At 38.2% G+C, this 26,403-nt stretch overlaps 1 protein-coding gene across 1 annotated transcript; it reads left to right on the top strand.

Moving 5' to 3' along the window:
- Positions 1-20,163: 20,163 nt before the first annotated feature.
- Positions 20,164-25,006, top strand: LOC110879457. The gene is made up of 14 exons (XM_022127918.2): positions 20,164-20,472; positions 20,562-20,799; positions 20,878-20,967; positions 21,079-21,167; positions 21,237-21,320; positions 21,596-21,683; positions 21,750-21,979; positions 22,052-22,236; positions 22,303-22,826; positions 23,170-23,271; positions 23,345-23,642; positions 23,723-23,871; positions 23,950-24,234; positions 24,315-25,006. The coding sequence occupies exons 1-14, from the start codon at positions 20,219-20,221 to the stop codon at positions 24,726-24,728; spliced, it is 3,030 nt and encodes a 1,009-aa protein (XP_021983610.1). The 5' UTR covers positions 20,164-20,218; the 3' UTR covers positions 24,729-25,006.
- The last annotated feature ends 1,397 nt before the right edge of the window (positions 25,007-26,403 follow it).

The following is a 26,403-nucleotide window of genomic DNA, read 5'->3' as shown; positions in this document are numbered from 1 at the left end:
CTCTAGTAAATGTATCACATGTGCTTCATTGTACAACCACTTCGTTAGATCCGAGACATAAACGACATCGTGAGCATTACCCAATTCATCAGGTAACTCGAGTCTGTGGGCCATGCCACCGATTCGTTCCAGAAATCCGAATGTCCCAAACAGAGATATCTGAATACTAGGATGGTAACTGCTACAGTAGAACTCAACCAAAGCTATGTGTCCTTCCAATTTTCACTAAGTCAATCACACACATGCTCGCAGCATGTCTTATAGTGTTAGGAGGGTTCGTTTACTCTGTCCGTCTGTCCTACGGTGTTAAGCAATGCTCATGTCTAGACGTGAGCCAAGAGTGTTGTGTAGTACCTGTCATAAATCAGGTATAGATAAAAAATCAGAGGTAACAGGAGTTGGCACCTCGTGCCTAAAAGCCGCCCCTCTCAGGGGAATGTTCACAAGTTGTGAAAACTCTTCAGTTTCCTTGATTACAAGGGAGTGTAATGGTAACGTGAGATGATCAACGATCACCCAGGTGATATTGTTTCCGTTTCGATGTTTCTTGTTGCTAATACTCCACCTTGACTTTCCAACATGTCAAACATCATTCACATATATTGCCAGGTGGGCCTTCATGCCTGACCACCAGTACAAGATGTATAGATCTTAATATCGAGGCTGGTGCGCTTTGCTCAACACAAGTTCCCTAGAGTTGCTGTATAATGAGATCCACATTCGTTCCACGAGGTAGCAAATATCGTCCGACTTGCCAAATGTTGCTTCTCCATGCCCCGCGTGAGTTCAACTTGAAAATTCCCTTCCTTCAGTTCCCCAGTTTGAACAGAGCGAGTCGGATCAGGTAGGTTAGAGTCGATAGTGAACTGCAAAGCTCGTGCACGTTTAGGTTTCACAGTCGTAAACATTCAAAGGTTCCATCCAGTGATGCCCTCACGTAATTAGCTCTCTCAACACAAAGGTACACAGGAGGCCCTTGTGATCGGTCTAAATGGTGCAATTGGTACCGTCCAAGCAATGCCTCCATCTTAATTCCAAGGACCATGGCTTCTACCGCAGGTTATGCCTCGTGCAATTCTTCATGTAAATCCACTACGTAAACCATCACTTTCTTGTGTTGCATCGATGTGTAACAGGGACTCCGATTCGAACCCTTAAGGTATACCACTAGATCACCCGTACCCCCGGGTAAAGACGATGCTTAGTGCATTGTAGAGTTTGAAATTCAGAAGCTGAAAAGGCGTTCTCCTGTTTCGTCTCCCAAGAGTTCACAGCACCCTGCTGTGCTAAAGAGATTATAGTTGCGAAATCCTAGAAAATCATGTGATGAATCTACGATAGTATCTAGTTGGACCAAGGAATTACTGCATCTCCGATGGACTATTTGTTGCCGATCAATATTTAATGAAATGGATCTTTAGCGAGATCTGCATGTATCCCTACTTCATTGACTACGTGACCAAGAAAGTGTACCTTCCTAATCCTGAAGTCACACTTAGGTAGATTTCGCGTGGAGTTGCTCCTCCCCTAGGAGTTCTAGGACAAAATACAGGTGCCGTTTATGGTGTTCTTTTCCCCTGGTAGTGATTCTAAACATCACGGATAAACGCGGTTGACGAATCTGACGAAATGAGGTTGATGCATACTACTCGTGTGATTCCTGAGGCTGCTGGTGTGTTGGATATCTTAAATAACTTAAACAGGAAATCGTAGTGGCCATACTGGATCTTTAACGCCGTGTTAGGAATCATCCTCCCCATGGTCTTCCATCAGATGACAGTCCGGTCTTAAGTCAGTTTCCGGATAGATTCTTGATTATTGCAACGGGTCAAGCAGGTTGTCGATGCGAGACAGAGGGGGTGACGGTCTATGATAGCCACCTTGTGATAGTCTGTACACATATAAAAGGACTCGTCCTTTGTTTCCTCAATAGAGCGTGTTTCCCAAAACGAGTAGCTAGATCAATAAAACTCCCATCCTGTAGTTTCCTAAAGTTGGTTGGACAGTTCTTGCAACTTTCCAGGCGCCAGACAATAAGGAGTACGAGTAACCAAGGCTGCCTCTGGTCGGGAGATCAATCTAAGACTCTACCTAATCAGCGGTGGAAGTAAACCTGAAAGTTCCTCGAATAGCACTCTGAGAGGAGTCACGAACAATTGGTGGATCCCCGATCCTATTTTCCTTAGCCTTAACATTAGTAACGAGTGCTAACATCGTGGGGTAATCCCTCCGTAGACACTTCTAGGCCTTCATAGCTGAAATGGTGCTAACCTTTGCGCCACTCTGACGCTTTTAGAACAAATAACGATTTTCCACTAGGAAGAAGGATACGCAGAATTTTCTTCTCACAGGGTATATCCGCGTGTTATCTGGATAACCCATCCACACTAACTACTTCAACAAAACTATCAAGGGTAGTAGAAAGAAGGTCGATGTCGAACACTTGTCCCACAAGGTCGAGTTTGCATCCCAACGAACATATGAAGTTTTAATTGACTTGCTATCAGCCGATTCCACATCAGGTTCGGTTTCAAGAAGCATCAGGGTTAAACAGAACGGAGACGAAGCGATTAGTTACCATGAACGTGCAGGGCACCATGCCACTATACTCCTAGCGTTGCTCACGCCAATCCTATATGCCCTTCCATGAGCATCATTTCCAGTGTCGTTGTTTTCGTTTCCAGGATTCCCAGTACTGTTGTCGTTCCCTTGGTTGTTGTCGTCTTGAATTACCAACGGCCAATCCATGTCGTAGGCACCTTCATTTCCATACTGTAGGCTACTATTACAAGTACCTTGGTGTTGCCATGACTATTGCCTCTAATGTCGTTGCTTGAAACGGAATCCTACGATCTTTCGCCAACCAAGTCCATCTTTCCGCATTCCGTGCTACGCCCTAAAGCGCTAATTACTGTGCTGGTAGTCACACATTCCACACTATAATTAGTTGTCATCACTTATGTCCAGATTGATTTGTAAGAGTTGACCCCCATAAGTCGCTGACTAGGGTTAGGGATTCAGCTGAAATCAGTCTGCTGGCGTTCATTTCCAGAAACCAAGGCCGTTCTAATACTGAAGTCGGTGAGATACTACGATCATCCTCTTGCCCCTCGATCTTGCAAGTTGGTCGAGTAATACACGGTTTGTTACTAGAGTGTTACAGAAGTGATCGCGCTTCGGGATCTAAGCGTCAATACGTTAAGTTCCAGCAAAAGAAGGGAAGTAAGAAAGGTATAGACCGGCTCAAGGACGTTCGTGCAAGCACCTAGCATTCCACATGGTTCGCTAGGCGTCCAGATGTGTGTTCAGGTAATACTCGATAGCATCGAGATTCGTAAGGGTTCAGGAGGAGTGTAAAGATCATGTTCAATTAGGAGACAATCGCTGCTACGCCTCCTATAGACTGGTGGGTTTCACATCAATCAAATAATGTAACGGAACCTATTTTTCACTTGTTAAGCTTCACTGGGACTCGCATGCACCCCACATTATTATTATGTGTGCATCCACAATAACACTGTGATTTGCATGCTCATCTCAGTTCCTCCTAACTCATGTCAAATGGTTCTTCAAACTCAAATTCAAACGGAGGTTGTCAAGGTAATAAAATCACAGGAATCCAAAGACTATGGATACTAACAATGCACCATGATATTGTCCGCTTTGGCAGCCAGCATGCTCCCAGCGTCTGACCCTCCCGGTTTTCAAAACGAGCCATAATATAAGCAAGTAATTCACGCAATCATGCTATAGTGACGGGTGTGTGTTCATATGTTGTGTCATATGCAATTGTGTACTAATCATGTAATGTATGCAACAAGTCAGAAAGACGAACCTTGCAATCTGGAGCTGAGTGTCATGGTCGATTTCGAAACTGTTCGGTTATAGTCTGGTTTTATAAAAACGTTTTAAAACCAAGTTCACTATAATCAGTGGCTCTGATACCAAACTGTCACACCCCCATAATACCACCTAGGGAATGTCCCTGTTAGGCGTGTGACGTACCAATAACGAGCCACTAATTACATTGAACGCGTACAAGTTTCAAAATAAAATCCTTAATTATTAATGTAAAATACCATCAACGAGTTTAAATGAAAACCAACATGTCCAGCGGAAGAAAATAGTAAACGAATGTTAAACTGTTTCAAAAACCAATGTATGATATCAATAGTTCAATCACATGAATCCCTCCAGTCGACCCATGACCACTCCAGCTACTCCAGACAGCAAGTTCCAATTCAAGACATCTAACGACCTACAAGCATGCAGACAAGTGTGTCAGACGACGCTGGTGAGTTCAAAGTTTTGTTAACGCGTTTAGTTACCAGGTATGTGTATAAAACAGTTCAACAGTTCAATAGTTCAATAATTTGATTTGATGTTGTTATTAACTCGATTACCGCAGATGGCTACAAGATGTATTTGCCCAACCCCAATGTCTCTATCAAAACATTGGTCATGCTTTAAGGAAATTAGTTCACGCCCGTCCTCCCAGGTACGGTGTGAGGGTCTTATGTGATAGAAACTAAGTAATAATAACAAACATCCCAATAACTAGCATTCCTCCCTGGAACGTTACCCGATATCCCTTTCCGGGATGCATGCTTGGAAAAAGAGCAGTGAACTCACCTTTGGTTTGCTCGGTTAGATTAGTTTCTTGTTTAACAGTTGATCAAACACGCCCTAACATGGGTATCAATAACAATCAGTTCCGAGTGCACATACACTAGGTTTCACGCATGATTAATTCATATACTCCCTAATCACATAGCATGCAGTCTAATGCATAAGTAACACATATACCATCATATAGAATGCAACCGTTTGATCATACAGTGCAATCGGTAACATACATCATAATATCACAAAGTAGGGTGCTTAAATCCCCCATTATCAGTTTGCTCACGTAACCATATTTATAAATCATAAGTCGTAACAATGTGTGATTCACATGATTGTCCGCGGCCCAACTTGATTGGCCCAAGAGGATAGTGTGTAAGTGTATTTCAATTGTGCGGCCCATTACACCTGGTGTGCGATCCAGTCGGGTACCGACCCAAGGTTTACCTACGGCGGTCCCCAAACAGCGCGCAGCCCAGCCCAAAAGAATATGTGATCTACTTAAAATGCAGCCCGATAGAAGGTAAGGCCCACTTACCTTTTCCCATTACCCGATTAATTCGTTAAGGCCCAAAACATCTTTGTATCCCATCCCCTTCAACACCCAATACAATTAAATAGCATAACAACTTCCTGTTGTGGTGACAACTCATTTACTTAGCAAAGATTATACCCCCTCATGCATTCTTTAATAACCGATCCTTCAATAAATATATTACTGTGTAACCCAGTTCATACAACACACTAATACCATTAATCTACACGAACATTAATCATGAAATCAATTAAATCAGATCAGTCATATAATATCCAAAACTAGACATCATCATACAAACCCTTTTTACATGCAAATCGGGCCATAACATACACACCAATCATTCATCGAGCAAATCACCACATGACCGATTATATTTATTTAATTAATATTATTTGTTTAGCACTTTAATCATCTTCCCATTATTGTCGGCCATACATGTCTAATTCCAATCATTACATTGCATTGCATGTGAAGTTTAATAGTGGCAGCCCATTAATTTGCTCAACAAAATCATCACAGTGCACACCCATCAATAACAGCCATTATATTAATCACATAATCAAATTCATCCTATTAATTTATCAACAATCATCTACCATATCCTATGACTCTATGCTATCGGTCAATCATAACATTCCTAGCTCAGATTACATCAGACATATACATCATCAATCACAATTATTATAAGCACTCAATCATTAACCCATCTAACTCTCATGCATCGATCACACAACAAACACCAAAAATCCTTATTAGTCGTTCATGTTAACAGTTAAATGCATACTAACGTTCAATTTTTAACAACTCAGTTTATAATCAAGATGCAACCCATGATTTGATCTTACTCAACACACATGTAACTCAACACATAACCACATAAATGAATAAGGAATGATTATACTAACCAGGCAATCAAAACGTGAAGGTATAGACAATTAACACACAAGAAGGGGTTGCGACTTGCCGTTCACAATCAGTTAGGGTTTACTAAGAACTTATGAGTGGTTAATCATGAAAACGTATTTAATTTACTTGCGTGTACGTGTGTATATATGGACTCACAATAGCCGGCCCAATCTCTAAACCTTGATTGGGCTTGTGTAGTTCGGTCTAGGATAACATGTGTGTGTATGGGCCGAAGGGATTTAGAAACAATGTTTTATAACTAAAAAGAGTATGTGGCCCAACCGTAAGCACGACCCCATAATACGCTATGTGTGTGCGGCCCAAACACTCGCGGCCCAACGCAACAGCCATACACTTAGAATCTATCTACCCACTCAATCACACGCGATTATGCTTACGTAACAAGTTTAATACGATCACGAAAATTACGAGACTAAGCTTGGAAGTTCGAGTTGTCACAACATCATTCCAAACTACAACCATTTCAAATACATTTTTTCTCCAATAGTAAGCCATTTCAAACCTCCACTTCATAACCTACTTTTCCATGGGAAAATGTCATAGAATAGTAACCAAGTTTCAAAAGTGTTCTAATTAGGTCACTCGTATCGTTTTTGTCCCAATTAGATAACTTAACTTTCAAATCGAGCCATGTCCTTTTTTCCATCTGTCAAGAGAAAAATGGAGCATAAGATGTTAGGGTCAGATTATTTTAATATACGGAATTATATTTATTAAAAATTAAACACTTTAATTACATTAAAAATAAAAAAAAAACAAGTTAAAATCCACGTTATCACTCGACATTAGCATCAAACAAAAGAGAAAAAAGAAACACAAATCCACATCACCACGGTTACCTATGAAATGGATGAAAAACCACTTAATTTTAATAAAAAAAAAATGAATGTTAAGTGAGCTGATTATAACACTTTTGAAACTTGAGTGATCTAGCTGAAACACTTTTAAAACTTGGTAACTATTCTACAAAGTTACCCCTATTTAAACTATATCTTATCTATATAATCTTTTTTAATTTATTTAATAATAATTTAATTTATTTTCTATTAAAATATTAAAATCCGAAAAAAATTAAATGAATAACAAGATAGCCCATTAAATAAAAAAACACCTACGATGATTAAAAAAACACACTTAAAAGCTAAAAATAAAAATCAGTTGCGAATGAGCTTTGGTAGCCACTGAGATGTGGTAGCAAACTTCAATTGCAGTGGTGAAATCTACGTCTATAGAAAGAAATAACGGTCAGTAGCAACTATGTATTGTTTTTTCTTTATCCAGGTACCGCTGATATAACTGTAACAATTACACCCCAACTACCACACCTTTTCACATAAGGTTATGTTGTTTCGGCCACAACCGTTGCGATTAATCGACTCCATATGTAGAAAATTCATGTGGTCTGATTCACATAATTGAATTTTTTTATATTAAATTCAAAATTTCTTGTTCTAAGAAAAACTCTCTGTCTTATCCGATTGTTAATTTAGTATACATGCGAAATACTTTGATCTGAAAGTGAGTTCCATACATGATTAGAAAGTGTCCGAGTCAAATGAAATCTAAAACCTACAAAGAGATGGAACCTTGTATAATCACAAACATTGTAATTTAGACTAAACAAACGGGCATGAGAGAACTTAGGTGAAAGTCGTTCTGCGGGAAAAAAGACATAGCTTATTTTGATCATTTACGATTGACCTAGAGCATGACTTATGTAAGGCACACCAGTCGCCTAATCCTTAACTAAACTAACCAGGGTATACTATGTACAATCGTGAATCGCCTATTGTACTATAAACCATGTGTGGAATCAACCCCTGAATTAATCACACAAGAATGAATAAAAACCACACGCATACTAAGTTGGATTGTCACTTGTTAACTTGTTAACTTGATGTTTGATATAAATATTAGATATACATAACTTCTGTATGTGACAACTGTCACTTTTCCGTACATTCTGTACACTAATTGAACAATAATATGTGCTTTAATAACTATGCATGATCTAGTTTACAAGACAAATGAATTTCTGATTACTGTTATATACATACAATGGCATTTCATGATTACAAGACTTTTATCATTACTACATGCAACACGATATAATTTTATTAATACTCAGAACAGAATTGGCACCATTATCAGACAAACTAAAAGCACTGACAGGAGTTCAGTACATAAACAGACAGTGTTTTGAGGCCTAGTATGAGCCAGAGACTAAGTACTACACTAGTATAGTGTGTAGGGAAGTAGGGACCCCAAAACTGCATGCCTAAGTGATAGTTTAAGTGCCGAGAAATGCCTAAAACTCACCCAAAGTGCTGAATTCAGCATATTTCAGCAAAATTCAGCATTTTAACAAGTTTATTACATGCAAAAATATGACTAAATGGTCCTGAATGCTTTCCTAAGTGTCGGGAATTAAAAGGGTCACAAAAGGGTACATAAAGATCACTAAACGGAATAGTTTGAAACTTTAACGAACCGGTATCTAACCGAACAACTGGACATTACCCGAAACACCAAAATTATACTAGAAACATTGTTTTAATGTTTCTGAACTAGTTATGACCCCCGAACACCCTAACACACTATATAACACATGTTACACATAAACACTAAACATTATACTTAACTTTTAACTAGATCTCTAACTTACCATTTAATAACAACTAATACCCCCCCCCCCTTTGGATGGGATGGTCACCATGTGGCCCCCACCATAATCTTTTCTTGATCATACATAATCCTTCTTGATTCACTAAGATTTGATAAAGATCATGCTTGTACTATTAGGAACATAAAACACAATGGTTAATACCATTAGATGGTTATAAGAAGGACTGGAACTCATCATTCTCACACACTACACACACCATCATCCTTCTCCTCTCCCTCTTGCCATTCTCGGCTGTAAACAACAACCATACCACCACCATCTTTCATTCAAGCTTCATCTAATCTTAAGTGTACACAAGGTGTAAGGAGCCGTATAAGAAGGTTTGGTGCTCTTGGATCTTGAAGGACCTTCATCATTTGCCTTTATCCAACACTTTTGTCTTCTACAACTTCAAGTGTTCTTCCCTAGCCTTGTGCTAGTAGTAAGGCCCTCATGATCTCTTGATACTTCTTATTATGATGGTTAAAAGATGATGAACAATGTTAATCTTGTTGAACACTAAAGAACATATTCATAAAACTCTAACATAAGCTTATTATATGATGAACTCTTGATGAAATAATACTGTTTAGTGTATGTATGATACTTGATTGTTTTCTTGGGATTATGAAGTTGATCATCATAAGGAGCTTGCTAGATTGTGATTAAACACATGATCTAGCAAGTGAGAGGATGATTATGTGACAAAACAAGATGATCATCCTCATATATAAGCATGAACTTGAATAAAAAAAGTTGTTTTCATGTGATGATGATTTAAACAAAATACAAGTCTTGTGAGTGGATGATTTCTAAAATAGTTTTCCAAAGAAACCAAGTTAAATCAAAAGATTTACATAAACATTGTTTTTAATGAAACTAATCATGTTTCTAGTGTTGAAACAAGTATAAGAATACATTGTTTGCAAGAAAAATACAAAAGAATGATTTTTGGAAAAATCATCTAGTAAGTTGTAAACACCTAAATCCTTCAAGAATGAGATTTTTAAAAGAAATAAAAACACTTTAAAGGGTAACTATACCCACTAAACACACTACCAAGTTACTACAACTTTTTAAGAAAACTCAAGTTCGTGATCATTATGTAGATAGCTTTGTTTTAGCACTTGGTAAGTGTAGGATGATTGTTGATTGTCTATGATGATTTTTGAAAAGAAAAATGATATGCTTTAATAGCATGGACACCTCCATTTTTAGAGGAAACTATGGCAAAATTTTCTAAAAATACAAACACTTAGAAAAGTATTTTCTAAACAAATATTTACAAGTGTGTTTTGAACTATGGTTTTCAATATAAACTTTGCCATAGATTTTGTTACAAAAATACAAGTATTGGAGGTTGGTTTTTGTAAATAAAAATGGATAAATATGTATTTAGAATATATATTTACATTGAAGACACATTGTGTGTGATTATTTGTATACCTCGTGTATTAGTTATATTATTTTAGGGTTAAAATAATATAACTTAATAAAATACCAAGAATTTACAATCCAAAATAATACCAAAAATCACAAGGAATAAATATATAAGTTACACGCTTAATATTGTGAAATCGAACACAAGAACGTAACTTACAAAATATTCTGGAAAATACCGTTACAAATATATTTTTGGTAAATATTATTTTGGACACAAGAAATGAAAATATGATTTTCGTTATCATTACAAAGTATATCATATTTTCGACAAAAAGAAAATATATTATTTTGGAAGTAAAAATATATTTTCTTAGAATATTTAGAAGACATATGATTTTTGGGAAAAATATATATTTTCTTGAAATACATTATTTTTGGACAAAATAAGTTATATATATTTTCTAAAGTGGGACTTGAAAATATATTATTTTAGGATTACAAATACAAGAATACGAAAATACATGTATGAGATACCCCCATCTTTGGGAAGAAAATACGCAAATAAATACTTGAGAAGTATTGTCACAAAAATATTGTTTAACAATTATTCCAAAATTTTAAAGTTAAAATAATTATTATTTTAACAAGGAATTATAAGTTGGAATAATATTGAAGACATAAAAGAAACATAACTCAAAAACGTAAATACTAAGGCAAGGCACGGCCCGTTCGTCTAATAGACCCTAGTACATTGTAGGGAGTCGTGTTTGCTGAGAAGATTTGAGTTACGAGTATCGAAGACGCAAAACAGTGAGTTCATGCACCCCCTTTTCTCTTAACTGTTTTTGGTTTTATAACTCTCGGGGGTGGAATACATGTTACGAATGCTTAAACGGTATGAAATGCCTATGAAATGCACTGTTAGATCATGTGAGCATAGACTAAATACTGAAATGCCATTAATTCTTAATTAGGGATGAAGGTTAGATCTAACGGGTACGACCGAGCCCCACTCATGGTCCTCATGTGATCACTTGAGTGCTTCGATGTCCCAGTCGAGGGAAATCGACGTAGTCAAGGGAAATTGACATAGTATAGGTAAATTGACATAGTCGAAGGGAAATTCGACATAGTCGAGGGAAATCGACAAGGGTATAAGCTTACTCATTTTGAGTGCTCCTTATATCCTCACATGCCTTAATGTCCTTGTCAAACATTTATTTGGTATGTTCATACACGCTTTTCATACATGTTTTCAAAGGAGCCTCTCAAAGGTTTACAAGATTATGAGTACTCACACAAAACGCATGAACTCGCTCAACTTTTGTTGATGTATTCCAAAATTACATGTATTTCAGGTGACAGGTTGGATCTTGGGCGCGGGTGTTGTTTCTAGAAGTAGACTTCAAGTATTAGATGTCATCCACTTTTGTTGGTTTGTAACCTAGTCGAAGGTTGTGTTTTAAAACTTAAATAACCGGTGTTTGTAATACTCAAATTTTATGAATGGATGGACATCGTTTTGATCATGTAGTTGTTTATTATGATTTAATGCAATGATATTAAACCAGTCACACATCATACGCTTCCACAAAAGTCAGGGTGTGACACTGTAATTGATTGACTAACTTTGGAACAGGTATGGAACCTTTGTGTCAAGTGCTAAATTTTACGCAGGTGCTATTTCCGGTAACCATCAGGTGAACATCAAAAAGATGGAGGTGGTTGTGTCCGAATACGCAAAGGCCTTTATCGAGTTTCATGGTTCGGCATTAATCCGTAAGATAAAAGACTTGTGGACACTTAGGAAGCTGAAAATATTGTTGAAGGAAGCTAATTACGGGGATTCAACCATCAAGTATCTGGGGGGGGGGGTTGAATGTGCTTATAGTTTTCAAGTCGAGTTTTGAGGCCAATAGATTCAGGTCAAATGTACCAGGTTTCGGATGGTTTAACTTTGTTGAGACATGGAGGGGACAACTGGTAGCCTTCGAGAGGCTAGCTTGGTTGAATATACATGGTGTTCCTTTGCATCTTGCAGGGAATGAAACATTCGACTCTATAGGAAGATATTTTGGTAAAGTTGTACATGCGTCGCAACGACAACCGGAAGACAACTATCTGCTATACGATTGTGTGTGTGTGATGTCTGATTCAGTTAAGAGGATTGAAGAGGAGGTCGTGATAGTGGAAGAAGGTAAGAGATTTAGGGTGTGGGTGGAAGCAGAGAGAGGAGACTGGACTCAAGACTCGTTGGAAATCTAGTCCGATCAAGAAGAGGAAGATGATGACCAGGATCTATTGTCGGACGATGATGAAGTTGGAAGGTCGTCAGAATATGGGGAAATAGGAAGTAAAAAGGTACCTGCTCCGAAAGTAAATCGGGTGACGATGGTCGGAATATGTCAGCGCCAGCGACGGTTGACAGAGAAGTGGGTGAGGACGCCAACTACGAAAACATCTACAAAGGAAATCAAACAGGCGTTAATGGAAGAAGTAAATCGGTTGACGGTGGGTATCGAACCGCCAGAGACCTGATTAGGTCGGAATCGGGGAGTTACGATGGAGGGGTACAGGTCACCGGAGAAAAGGAAACGACGCAGAGCTTTAACTCCATGGAGCATTTCGAAGAAAGATGCTGTAATGACAGGATTGATTTCGAGATGTGTAATGAGTTTGGCAATAAATGTGGCACTGGTAGAGTCTCGATGGAGAAAGAGAAGGTTGCACCTAGGGTTTTTAATTTGGGGGACAAACAAAAAATAGGGGCTGCTATAAATGAGAATGAGAGAGGTGGGGAGAACACGATGTTAGATGCAAGAATAATGAGCTTTATGGTAGGGCTGGCATATCGTGTATACCCGTACACGATAAGACACGACACGATAAGACACGATAAGACACGATACACGAAATCCCATACACGAACACGAAACGACAACTTATCGTGCCCTTTTTTTCAAACACAAACACGACACAATATACACGAAAATTACCTGTTAATACCTGTTAACACGAACAAAAACACGAACACGACATGCTATCTGAGAGTTACAGAGGGAGTTTAGGGGTTTTTTTTTTGAATTGAATGAGGAATGAAAATAGAAAGGAATTAAGGAACCCACACGCACATGGCTGATGAGTTTTATTTAATTTAATTTCTTATCGTGTACTAATGGGTATTAACAGGTAAACATGTATTTAACCTGTTTATGCACGAAAATTAACAGGTAATCTCGTGTCTACCTGTTTGGTACACGATACCTGTTAAGGCCATACACGATACCTGGTAACTTCGTGTAGGTTCGTGTCGTGTATTCATGTATTCGTGTAAAATTGCCAGCCGTACTTTATGGTAAATCTTCATACAGGTGGGTCTAAAGTTAAAACCAGGAAATATAGAAAGCCCAAAAAAGGAAAAATTTTATTGGAAGAGGATAGTGGGCTTTCAAGACCAAAAAAAAAAAGGACTAGACAAGATGACCCGTTTGATCTTAATAAAACGATTGGAATTGTTGATAGTAGTGACTTCGAAGAACAGGTTGTTAACAGTAATCAAAATAATGGGTACGATGGTACGATTGAGATAGACGTAAATCCGGTAGGTAACGTAGGAGAAGAAGGGGTGGAAAAGGAAAGAAATAATAATTGGTAGAGGATCTAAACACCAATCCAATTGAAGAGAACGTTAACGTGGTAAATGAGACACCAGCTACTTTTTTCATGGGGGAGTGGTAGGAGTAGATCTTAATAATCACGAACATTTGATTAGAGAGGCGATTAGGGAAGAAGGATTTCAAGCAGTGGCAAGATGAATTTTCTTTCTCTGAATATAAGAGTGTTAGGGGATGGGGTTAAGGATAAAGCGGGGTGGATTAGAGAGATAAAAAAAGGATAACCGGATTGATTTTATGGCGTTGCAGGAGATCCAATTTAATGACATCTCTAGTATCGTTTTCGAAAAATTCAGGGGTGTGGGTAAATTTGAGATGGACCATGTTCCAGCGACCGGAAGATCTGGAGGGGTGGTGAGCATTTGGGATCCTAACGTCTTCAAGGTACACGTTTCTATTAAACACTCTAATTTTTTATTAACTGTTGGAGAGTTGAAAGGGAGCAACAAGACGTTAAACATCATCAACGTATATGCTCCTCAAATTGTTACTCAAAAAAGACTTTATGGGATGAAATTGGGGTGGTTATGGGAAATTATTCGGGGAGCTGGGTGATTTTGGGGGATTTTAATGCGGTCCGTCGGAGGGATGAAAGAAGAAACTTCATTTTCAACAAAAATTGTGCGTCTAATTTTAATAATTTTATTTTTGAAAATGGGTTAAGAGAGTATGAAATGAAAGGGGGGAAATTTACGTATCTTTGTGATAATGGTAATAAACAAAGCAAAATCGATCGTGTCTTGGTTTGTTAAGATTTTTTTTTCTGATTGGTTGGTGGCTTGTCTGAGGGTATTACCGAGGTTACATTTGGATCATTGTCTGATCGTTTTGGTTTATGCGGACAAAAATTTTGGCCCCAAACCTTTCAGAATCTTTAACTCTTGGTTGGAGAGAAAAGATTTCGACGATGTTGTTAATAAGGCGATAGGTAATTTGGGGGGGGGGGGGGAGGGAGGGGAACTGGATTGGATGATTATGAAGAAATTTAGAGCGATCAGGGAGGGTATCAATAAATGGAAAAAATCGGTTTTAGCTAAGGAAGGAGATACAGAAAGGGTTCTTAAAGAGGATCTGGAAAAATTGGATGAGTTGTCTGATATTAGGGAGTTGTCGGAAGAGGATGAATGGTTTAAAGCGGAATGTTTGAAAGATATCAAATATAACAACACTCCTAAATTTTCCGACACCCTAAAAATATTTAAAATATACCAATACGTCCTAAAATACACCCGAATACGAAAACGGACCCTGAATACCTTTATTTTTATTTAATTTAATTAAAAATCAGATTTTTCTGTCTGTGGCGGGCCGCGAAGACCTAGGCTTGGTCTTACGCGGGCCGCGAGCTATAGGACAAGAGGCACAACCCGGAGCTGCCACGTGTCGCAAGCGTGTCGAGCCTATAAGTGATGACCGGTCATAGCTAGGCCCTACAGACCTACGTCACGGGCCGCGTAGCCTTTGGCTACAACCTTCGCGGGCCGCGAGGAACCTGAAATCAGGCCCTATAAATAGAGGGGATCGGCTGATCATTCGAGCTCGCTCACAATTTCTTTCTCTCTCGAGTTTCATAAGTGTAGAAGTAATTTTCGGGTATAATACCCCCCTAATTAGCAAAGCCCTGCCTCGTTGTAAGTATCATAACCCCGGTTACGTATTAGATACGCTGCACGATTGATCCAGGGTTCCGTAACGGCTGTCGAGGTTCTGCCCGATGTAGTCGTTGGAATGCCGTCTCGGGGAGGGTATTACTAATGTAAATATTGGGTTATTATACTAACACTAGTGCATTTGTGTATTTAATAGATAATCACCAGGAAATCCTAAAGGAAAACCCTAAGACATCAATGTGAGTAATCTCCTTTTTGTGAACCTTTTTGCAAACTGTTTTTACAAAACCTCATATAATTAACATTATATTAAACAGTGATTAAGTATTTGTATTCTACAATTATCGTCGGTATGTTGGGGTTTTGTATACAAAATTTGTTACTACATTGTGAGTAGTAACATGACCACAAGTCGGGTTGACAGTACTGTGGGTGGTAATTAAAGTAGATGGAAACAAATGTAATTGCGCGACCGCCCTTAATACTGTACAATGGTTTTACTTATCTTGATTAAACTGGGATTCACCCACTAGTATTTCCCACTGACAAAATGTTTTTAAACGCGTTTCAGGTAACAAAATGTGAAAGCCAAATAGAAGCCAGCTGGACAGCACTGAAGGCTTGGAAAAGTGGCTATAAAGTTACCTAAAATAAAGAGATGTTTTCATTTAAATAAAATAGGATTTATCCCTATAAAAATATGTGTACTTGAAACTTGGGATTTTCCCATGTGTTTAATATATTAAAAGCGTGGTATTTTAATCTGATAAAATATTTCCTAACTACGGTCCTGATGTAAATTCCGCTGCCAAAATGATAAACACCGATACCACCGAAAATGGCCGCGACCGCCCGTTCCCGGGTAATTAGGGGACGGGGGTTGCGACATCAAAGAGTTGGAAGGGTATAAAATCAAGGATCTCAAACAAAGAGCTAGGATTAAGTGGGATATGGAAGGAGATGAAAATTCGGCGTTCTTTCATGGATACATCAATAGTAGAAGGGCTTGTAACAATATTCCGGGTCTTATGATAGATGGAGCGTGGACGACTAAACCGACCTTGGTCAAGAAGGAGGTTATGGGATTTTTACAGAAATATCTTCAAAGAAAAAATCAAGGATCACCCGAAACTCACTTGCTACAACTTAAAATGACTGGCGGTCGACGAGGCTTCTCTTATTATTCCATTCTGTAATGAAGAGATCAAGAGTGCGGTGTTTGAATGTGGGGCGGACAAAGCTCCAGGGCCAGACGGATTTAATTTTAAATTCATCAAAAGGTATTGGTCTTTATTTGAGATTGATTTTTCTAACATGTTAGCTTCTTTTTACAGTAAAGGTACTATCTCGGAGGGGTGTGGTTCGTCCTTTATAACAATTATACCGAAGAACAAGGATCCGTTGGGATTGAAAGACTACAGACCGATTAACCTTATTGGGGTGATAAGTAAGGTTATTTCTAAGATTCTCGCTAATCGGCTCAAAAAGGTTATCGGGAGTATCATCTCGGAAAATCAGACGGCTTTTCTTAGAGGAAGGTACATTCTCCACAGTCCCTTAATGTTAAACAAAATTATTGCTTGGTTGAAAAAAGAGAAAAAGAAGGCTTTCCTGCTTAAAATCGATTTTGAAAAGGCGTATGATAATGTTAGTTGGAGGTTTTTGTTGGATATCATGGAGGAGCAAATGGGTTTTCCTAGTTTATGGTGTAAATGGTTAGAAGGGGTTCTTTCCTCGTCTAGGTCCGCGGTATTGGTCAATGGATCTCCCACCTTTGAGTTTAGATACTCCAAAGGAATTAGACAAGGCGACCCACTATCTCCGTTTCTTTCCTAGTTGTTATGGAAGCTCTTTCTAGCATTCTCTACAAAGCTAGGATGGATGGGTGGTTTAAAGGAATTAAAACGCCTAATAATGGGCCGATTATCTCACATCTCTTTTATGCGGATGACGCTCTTTTGATGGGGGAATGGGATAAGGATAATGTTTTGAGCGTGGCGAGATGTTTTGAGAATTTTTTATCTATGTTCGGGCTTAAAAATTAATTTACATAAATCTAATTTATACGGGATGGGGGTGGAAGATGGCGATATTAAAGATATGGCCAAGGTGGTGGGTTGTAATACAGATAACATCCCCCTTTAATACTTGGGGATTAAGGTGGGGGCTAATATGAATAGAATAAGTAACTGGACCCCGATTGTTGAGGTTTTTGATAAAAGGTTGTCGGTCTGGAAAGCGAAATCAATCTCGATGGGAAGGAGCTTAACCCTCATTAATTTGGTGTTGGAAAGCCTCCCTATCTACTACTTGTCACTGTATAAAATTCCAGTTGGGGTCATTAAGATGTTGGAAGCAAAAATGAGAAAATTTCTTTGGGCGGGGGTCAAACGATTATAATAAAATGAATTGGGTGGCTTGGGAATGGTGATGTGGCCTAAATCTAAAGGGGGGTTGGGTATAGCCACATTAAAGAGGTTAATGAGGATCTTTTGGTTAAATGGGGGTGGAGATACAGGGTGGAAAATCAAAACTTATGGAGGAAAGTGGTCGATTCTTGTCATGGTAATGTAAATCAGAGAAGTGTTCTTCCTTGTAATGGTAAGCTGGGAGGCTGTTGGAAAAATATCGTGAAATCGTTTAGCCATATTAAAATCAAAGGGAAGGGTGTGAAACATTTTATTATGGGTAAGGTTGGGAATGGGGAGGATATTAGGTTCTGGATTAACATATGGGAGGGAGATAGGCCTTTTATGGATAGATGGCCACATTTGTTCGAGTTGGATTTGTTTAAAACTTGTAGGGTCGCAGACAGGATGGAGAGGAACAGGGGAAATGGCGGGTTCAATTGGTGTTGGTCTAGAATGCCAGAGTCGGACGTGGAGATTAAGTAGTGGCAGGAATGCAAAGAGACCTTAAATAAGGTGAATCTTAACAATTCTAAGGATAGGTGGGTCTGGAATGAAGATAGCCAAGACGGATTCTCGGTGAAGATTGTTAAAAACACTTTAATTGACGAAAGGGGAAATAGTCAGCTTCCTAATTTTGAGTTGTGTAAATGGGTGCCTACTAAATGCAATATTGTGGCTTCGAGAGGTAATTTGGATAGACTTGCTACGAGAGTGAATTTAAGAAGAAGGAATGTTGACATTATATCTGTTATGTGTCCTTTTGTAATGAGTTTGAGTAAACGGTGGAGCATCTTTTCACTGCATGTCCTATTATGACACGGGTCTGGTCGAAGATAAGTGTGTGGTGTAAAATACCACTGACAGGGGTGTAGCTTTCAAGGGTCCCGGGGGTGGGGAGGGTGTCCGACCCCCCGAACTTTTCGCTCAGTAGTGTTATTATGTATATACGTTTCGTATAGAATTGTTTAGGTATATACGTTTTCGACCCTCCGGTTTTATAAAAATAAAATTTACTCATATAGAATTTTTAGGTCCGGTGACTTCCGACCCCCCGATGGAAATTTTCAAGCTTCGCCACTGACCACCGATATTTATTTTCGACTTCAAAGACATATTGGATATTCATAATTATTCTTAAGTTGGAAAAAAAGCTTAGAAAATCATTCAAGGTTTGGTTATTATTTCATGTTGGTGTATTTGAAAAGGTAGGAACGAACTGGTTTTCAAGCAAATCAGCCGAAGACCGCAAGAGTTTGTTAGGGAGATTAAATCGAGAGGGTATGATTGGTTTAAAAATTGAACGTCATATAATAGTATTAGTTTGGGTGATTGGTGTAAATATCCGGTGTATCTGTTGTAATTTCCTGCCCTTTGCCCGTTTGGGTTGGGGGTGTTTGTTGGGTATAGTCTTTTGCCTGTTTAGGTCTGAGGTGTGTTTTTTTAATGAAGTTCTCTTTTCAAAAAAAAAAAAAAAAAGCTACCCAGAGTAAATTATTTGTTGGAACAAGGGTTTTTAGTTTTCTTTTTCTCCATTCTTTGTCTAAGGCCATGGGTGGTGGAGCGGGATGTACCGCCCAAATCAAACATTGCGCTCTCATAGTGCCGCCAACACCACTACGGCGGGCGTTATGGGGTGGTTTTTCTTCTCCGGCATGATCTCCTTCGCGGCGTGATATTCACCGGCATGTTTCCCCCACTCACACACATATATATACATACATATGTATGTATAATTGAAGAAGTTATATAACCCCCTTACCACTACACCCTATTTTGATATAACGCCCATAAACCCCCTCTCTTACGTATTTCGTCACGGCATTGTGACTAGACATTCTGTAATAAAAGTCGGTCTCAACAACTGATCTTGGCGCCATGTGTGAACTCAAATTCAACAACTTTTTATTCCATTCATCTCCACATCAAAGCACGAAGAAACACATGCCCAAGATATACGAATTGATTTTATACAAGAGTTGACCTTTTGTCTTCACATAGTATTTGACTTTTATACAGATCCCGTAACTCATTGTTTAAGTCCTACTAAAAAAAATGAAAATCACAAGTTCCAGTTACATTGTTCAACAAAAGCTTAAATGTGAATGGTTTCCAACGGCCCATTTAAATATATTTGATCGTTAGTTCATCATCTCAACCAATACTTTTAATATTCCCATGTGAAATGACAACTTTTTAAAAAATCTTTTGGGTCAGATTTTGACTTTCTCGCACTACGATCTCACTTGCAGGACGAGTGACACAGTTTATGGGTCATGAGAAAGCATATAAGCCACTTCTAGTTTCTTTGATCACCTTCACACCAACATACATATACTAACTGATTTTTAATCTGTTTCTTGACCCTTGTTCAGATATTTCTGCAGGTCATGGACATGAAGACGTTATTGACTTATTTAAAACTTATATACCCAAGGCCACATGAACATTCGAGCTATGCAATTATTGCAGTTGCCTTGAGCCTGGTTTTCGTTTCACCAGAAAACATGCGTACACTCACCGACAAGCTAGACAGTTATCACATGATGAAATGGTGGTCAATTTCCGCAGTTTTACTTCAGTTTTTCTATTTCTTTATATCCCCTTTTGTGAGGAAACTAAGCTATTCAAATTTTGTTAGATGGTAAGTTTACGTACTGTGCATGATCCTTGTTAAGTTGTTACTTTAACGTTTTGATCTTAAGGCAATTAGAGTTTTTGTGTGCTGTGCAGGTACGTAACATGGATCTTGGCGGCGGCTTTATACCATCTTCCAAGTTTTCAGTCGGTGGGAGTGGATACGAGGATGAATTCATCATTGTTTTCGACAATGTTCGTTTCTTCCCTTTTTGTTCTCATTCATTTGCATTTACTATACCATGGCCTCAGGTATGGCCTCAAGGATACTGGTCTAGTTTCTGGTGTGGCTGTAAGGAGATCCATGATCTCGCATGTTATTCAACATTGTACTGTAAGTTTAACAGCACTCTAACTAATTCCTCTTTTGTTTATGGAACAACCTATTGACTCATTGTTACAAATGTTAAAGCTGTTATGGGCATTTGGTATATCTTGGTCTGCTCCAGTTGGATCGGACCATGATGATCCACTCCCTTCAAAGCCAGCTATATATGGAGAGGTAGATAATTTGATTTGATTAGGTTTCCATTATGATTATCCTCATTGTACTTATTATATAAATAGTTGAACAATAACTGTGCTTGATTGTTGGTTTCTGTCTTTCTTTCAGTCTTCAGATGAAATTTCGCCAATATATTCGTTATGGGGGTTGTATATTTTTCTATATATCACTAATTTTTTTGTGGATATATTGACCAGGTAAGCGGGTTTATACGTGTTGTCGTTAGTCAGTTATCATTTCTAAATATTGGTCTTTGTTATCATCAGATGGGCTCTTAAGCAAGTTCAATTAGTCGAAGAAAGTGAGGACAATCATCCTAAATTCTTGGATATGGTTCCTTGGTACTCAGGGTATATTCACTCTTATTAGTCTTTACAGACAAGGGAGGCCCAATGGACTTAGACCAAAAACATGCTAAATGATTGAAACGACCTTTAAATTGTTTGGAAAGACAAATATACGCCTGGGTCCGGTTACCTGATCTGTTTTGTAACAGTGGGATATGAAAAAAAAGGCCCAAGTTTTCTTGGCCTCCAAAAGAAAGGACCCTACACAACACACATCATATATGTGTATATATGTGGTCTTTATACTTATAAATGGATGCACCAATATTGTGTTACAGGACATCAGCTGATCTATTCAAGACTCTTTTTGACCTCCTTGTGTCTGTAACCGTTTTCTTGGGGCGATTTGATATGCGGATGATGCAGGTTTAAGATCTTTCGATTTTTTCTTTTTGTTAATTTATAAGCTACTAATTATGATTCATTTCGTAGGCTACAATGAATGACAGTCGTGACGGGGCTAACCAAGAAGATTTTCTATATGACCATTTTAGCGAAAAGAAAGAGTTTTGGTTTGACTTTATGGCTGATACGGGCGATGGTGGCAACTCTTCTTATTCTATTGCTCGGCTTCTTGCCCAACGTTCACTTCATGCTAGAAAGAATGATTCTTTGATTGAATTGCCTCGTGGGGACCTTCTTCTTATTGGAGGCGATCTTGCGTATGTTTCACTTACTTATGGTTTTTTTGCATGGCTCTTTCATTAATATAAGAAATGGTGTATCTTTTTTAGGTACCCTAATCCATCAACAGACACTTATGAAGAGCGTTTCTTTTATCCTTTTGAAGAGGCTCTTCCGCCACCTTCATGGTATAACAAGAAGCATTTAGCTGTGAACAAGCCCGAGTTACCTGTTGGCGTTTTTGATATAAGACAATACAGCGGGCCACAATCTTTTGTTATCCCCGGAAACCATGGTGGGTACTTTGTCTAAAATTAATTTCTATGATTTCAAACTCATCCTTTTTTGTCCTTTTTTTCAGATTGGATTGATGGACTTCAAACTTTTATGAGGTACATTTGTCAAAAGAGTTGGTTAGGTGGATGGTTAATGCCCCAAAAGAAAAGCTACTTTGCTTTGCAGCTACCAAAAGGATGGTGGGTGTTTGGTCTTGATGTAGCTCTTCATAACGATATCGATAGTTTTCAATTCAAGTTTTTCTCGGAGCTCATACGCAATAGGGTTAAAGAAAATGATTTTGTGATCGTTATGACGCATGCACCAAACTGGATTCTTGATAGCTACTGGAATGATGAAACTGGAAAGAATGTGTCACACCTTATATCTGATCATTTGATGGGAAAGTGTAAACTTAGAATAGCTGGGGATTTACATCATTATATGCGACATTCGTCAAGAAAACCTGCAACAGTGCAACATTTACTTGTTAACGGGGGTGGTGGGGCGTTTTTGCATCCGACACATGTTTTTAGTAACCACATTGAAGCATATGGTACAACTTATGAGACCGAAGCCACTTATCCATCTGTTCAAGATTCAATCAGGGTATGTAGTAACATCAAATTATGTACGGTTTGTGTCACATAGGTGACGAAATAGTTGAATATACGTATGGTCAAACGGTCGGGTTGGTTTAGGTTGACCCTGAAGAATAAATTTATTTATGAACAGTTAGTGTGCCAAATATATATGTTTACTAAGCCTAAAATTCAATAATAATCTAAACTATGAGAAAGATGATTAGGTAGGTAATTAATATTGCAGGACTTATGACCCGGTTCTTTTTAATTATTCTTTTAATTTAGCCATTCACCTGTTAGATATAAACATAACCTTAATCATCTTGTTCACAATTAAGTTGTTTTTTATGGAACATTGTGGTATGCAGCTTGCTAAGGATAACATAGATAAGTTTCGAATAGAAAATCGGCAGTTCGATTTTGTTGGTGGGATCATATACTTCATCTTAACCTTTTCGATGTTTCCATTGGTAAGAAGTTTTTGAATTTTCCCTCTTTTTCTTTCTGATAAATTTGTGATAGTTGTTTTCTTCTTTTTCGCAGTGCGACCTAGATCATATCCTACAAGATGATACAATTTCTGGTCACATGAAAAACCTTTTTGGCGCGGTATGGGATGCGTTTATGTACATGGTTGGTCAATCATATGTATCCTTTGTTGGTGCTTTGATATTGTTGGTGGCAGCAATATTATTTGTTCCTTCCAAAGTTTCCAAGAAAAAAAGGGTAATAATTGGAGTTCTACATGTTTCAGCCCACATAGTTCTAGCTTTAGTTCTCATGTTGTTAATGGAACTTTGCATTCAAATCTGCATAAGGAATAATCTTTTGGCAACATCAGGCAAGATTTATTCTATTGTTTTAATTGTTAATACCTTAATTAATCAAAATGTTAATTTATACGTATAAATTTTGTTTCAGATTATCACTCGTTATATGAATGGTACCGAATTGTGGAAAGTGAACAATTTCCAGACTCTGCAGGTCTAAGGGCGCGTATAGAGCAATGGACTTTCGGTCTTTATCCCGCGTGTATTAAGTATCTTATGTCAGCTTTTGATGTTCCTGAGGTTCGAATTATTTTGAACTTTTGGTACTTTATTTTATTAAAATTGTGTTACATTTTGTTATATATTTTGATGTATTAGGTGATGGCTGTAACGAGGACTAATATATGCAAAAATGGAATGGTTTCACTTTCTCGAGGGAGCGCAACTATATATTATGTCTCTGTTTTTTTGTACTTTTGGGTGTTGTCAACTCCTGTGGTGTCAATTGTATTTGGAAGTTATTTGTATATTTGTGTAAACTGGCTTCATTTGCATTTTGATGAAGCTTTTTCGTCGCTACGAATAGCTGATTACAAATCCTTTACACGATTTCACATCAAGGAGGATGGAAGTCTTGAAGTTTTTACTCTTGCAGTTGATAAAGTAAGAAATTTTTTTAATAATACCTTTTTTTTTTTCTTTTTTCATCTTTTTGAATAATGGTTTGGGAATTTGATATGTAGGTTCCAAAGGAATGGAAGCGGCGTTCTGATTCGGATAATAAGTCTGAGTCGCATTCTGATTCGATTAATGAGTCAAAACGGAAGATGGATTCTAATTTGGATAATGAGTCAAATCAACAGGAGCACATGAGACAAGATCCAAGTAAATGGGAGGCTAATCCTTTTCATCAGGACCCGACTAAAACAGTTCGAATTGTCGATCATTTTGTTATTAAAAGGGAGACGTGTTCTGAATCGAGTAATGAGTCAGAACTGAAGCCACATTCTGAATCGGAAAATAAGTCAGAACTGAAGTTGCATTCTGATTCGGATAATGACTCAGAACTGAAGCCACATTCTGATACAAATGATAAGTCAGAATGGAAGATGGATTCTGACTCGAATGATGAGTCACTAGAGACAATGTCCAAGTAACGGAGTGTTAATCATTTTCATCAGGACCTGTTAATACGGTTCGGATTGTCAATCATATTCCTATTCAAAGGGATGAAGCGGTGGAAAATGTAGCTGTTGTAGCAGAGAGTCATCACTAGGTTGTCATCTGCTTAGCAATTTGGTTGAAAATGGTTTGTAGCACTTGTTAATTGTATCTACCATGGTAAATGTTTGTGTGTATCACTCATTTGTATGTAATTGTTACATTTTTCTCAGCCTTTGAATTCACAAGTGAGATTCAGCAGTTCAAAAATAACTTTAGTGTGTCATATGCATTCATTCGTATTTGCAGTTATGTTTTTGCGACTTTTCAATAATGACTTTTGCATCGATATGGTCCATGTGTTGGCCCGAACTTGGATCTTGATCTCTAACGAGCGTGAATAACAAACTTGAATAACAACAACTTTGATAATAATCGAATAAGTGTAATACATACAAATCGAATGAGTGTAGTGAATACAAATGAAATCAAACTATCTCTATTTATAGTTTCTAAAAGGTACGAATGAAAAGACGTGACTCTTCGTGAAAGGGTATGTCTCTTGGATTGTGTGGTTGAGATTGATCTTGAAAAGGTATGTTGATTCTCAGCCATTAATCCGAACCGTCATGTCCCTTCCTTCTGTGCCTTGCATCGATCCGCAGAGGGATGTGTGTGTAGAGACACACCTCTTCGATTAGTGAGGGAAGTTAACAAGTTTCCCTTTGTCAACTTTGGTCCCTTAGTTTCATAACCGCCTTGTAACCGCCTTGTAATAATAAATCTAATCTATCTATTCTAAACTAACTAACTTATGGATTAAGAGATTAACTCGGTTTCATTCACCCCCTTAATCTCGAACATCCATGAGTTGCTTTAAATCTTGAATTCCGAGCAGTTCCCTCATTGTAGCAAACTTGATCCTTGCTAGTGCCTTTGTTAGTATATCTGCCCGTTGTAGTTCTCCACTTATGTGCTCCACAGTGATATCTTCGTTTTCCACGCATTCTCTTATGAAGTGATAGCGTGTATCAATGTGCTTGCTTCTACCGTGAAAGACTGGATTCCTCATGAGTGCTATTGCTGAAACGTTATCTACTCTGAGTGTTATCTTTTCTTCCTTCCAGCCTGTGATTTCACTTAACAGTCTTTTAAGCCATAGTGCTTGACATGCTGCTGCAGTGGCTGCCATAAATTCTGATTCGCATGATGAGAGTGCCACTGTTTGTTGCTTTTGTGTACACCAGGTTATAGGTGATTCTCCAAAGTAGAATACCAGACCAGTTGTTCCTTTTCCTTTGTCTGTATTAACTCCAAAACTACTGTCGCTATAACCTGTGATCTTACATCCTCCTTGTCTTTTGTAAATGATTCCATGTTCTTTAGTTCCTTTGATGTAACGTAGTATTTGCTTTACTGCTTTCAGGTGTTGCTCCTTTGGTTCTTGCATGAATCTACTAAGTAGACTGACTGGGTAACATAGATCTGGTCTTGTATGCAATAAGTACCTGAGAGATCCTATCAGGCTTCTGTAGTGTGTTGCATCTACTAGATCTCCTTCTTCAGTCTTTGTTAGTTGAGTTCCTGGAGTCATGGGTGTCTTTGTGTCATTGCAGGATAACATATCAGCGTCTTTGAGTATCTTATTGATGTATCCTGTCTGCTTGATGC

This window comes from Helianthus annuus, chromosome 9 (assembly GCF_002127325.2).
Source record: "Helianthus annuus cultivar XRQ/B chromosome 9, HanXRQr2.0-SUNRISE, whole genome shotgun sequence".
NCBI lineage: Eukaryota > Viridiplantae > Streptophyta > Magnoliopsida > Asterales > Asteraceae > Helianthus > Helianthus annuus.
This window is presented reverse-complemented; position numbering and strand designations above follow the sequence as displayed.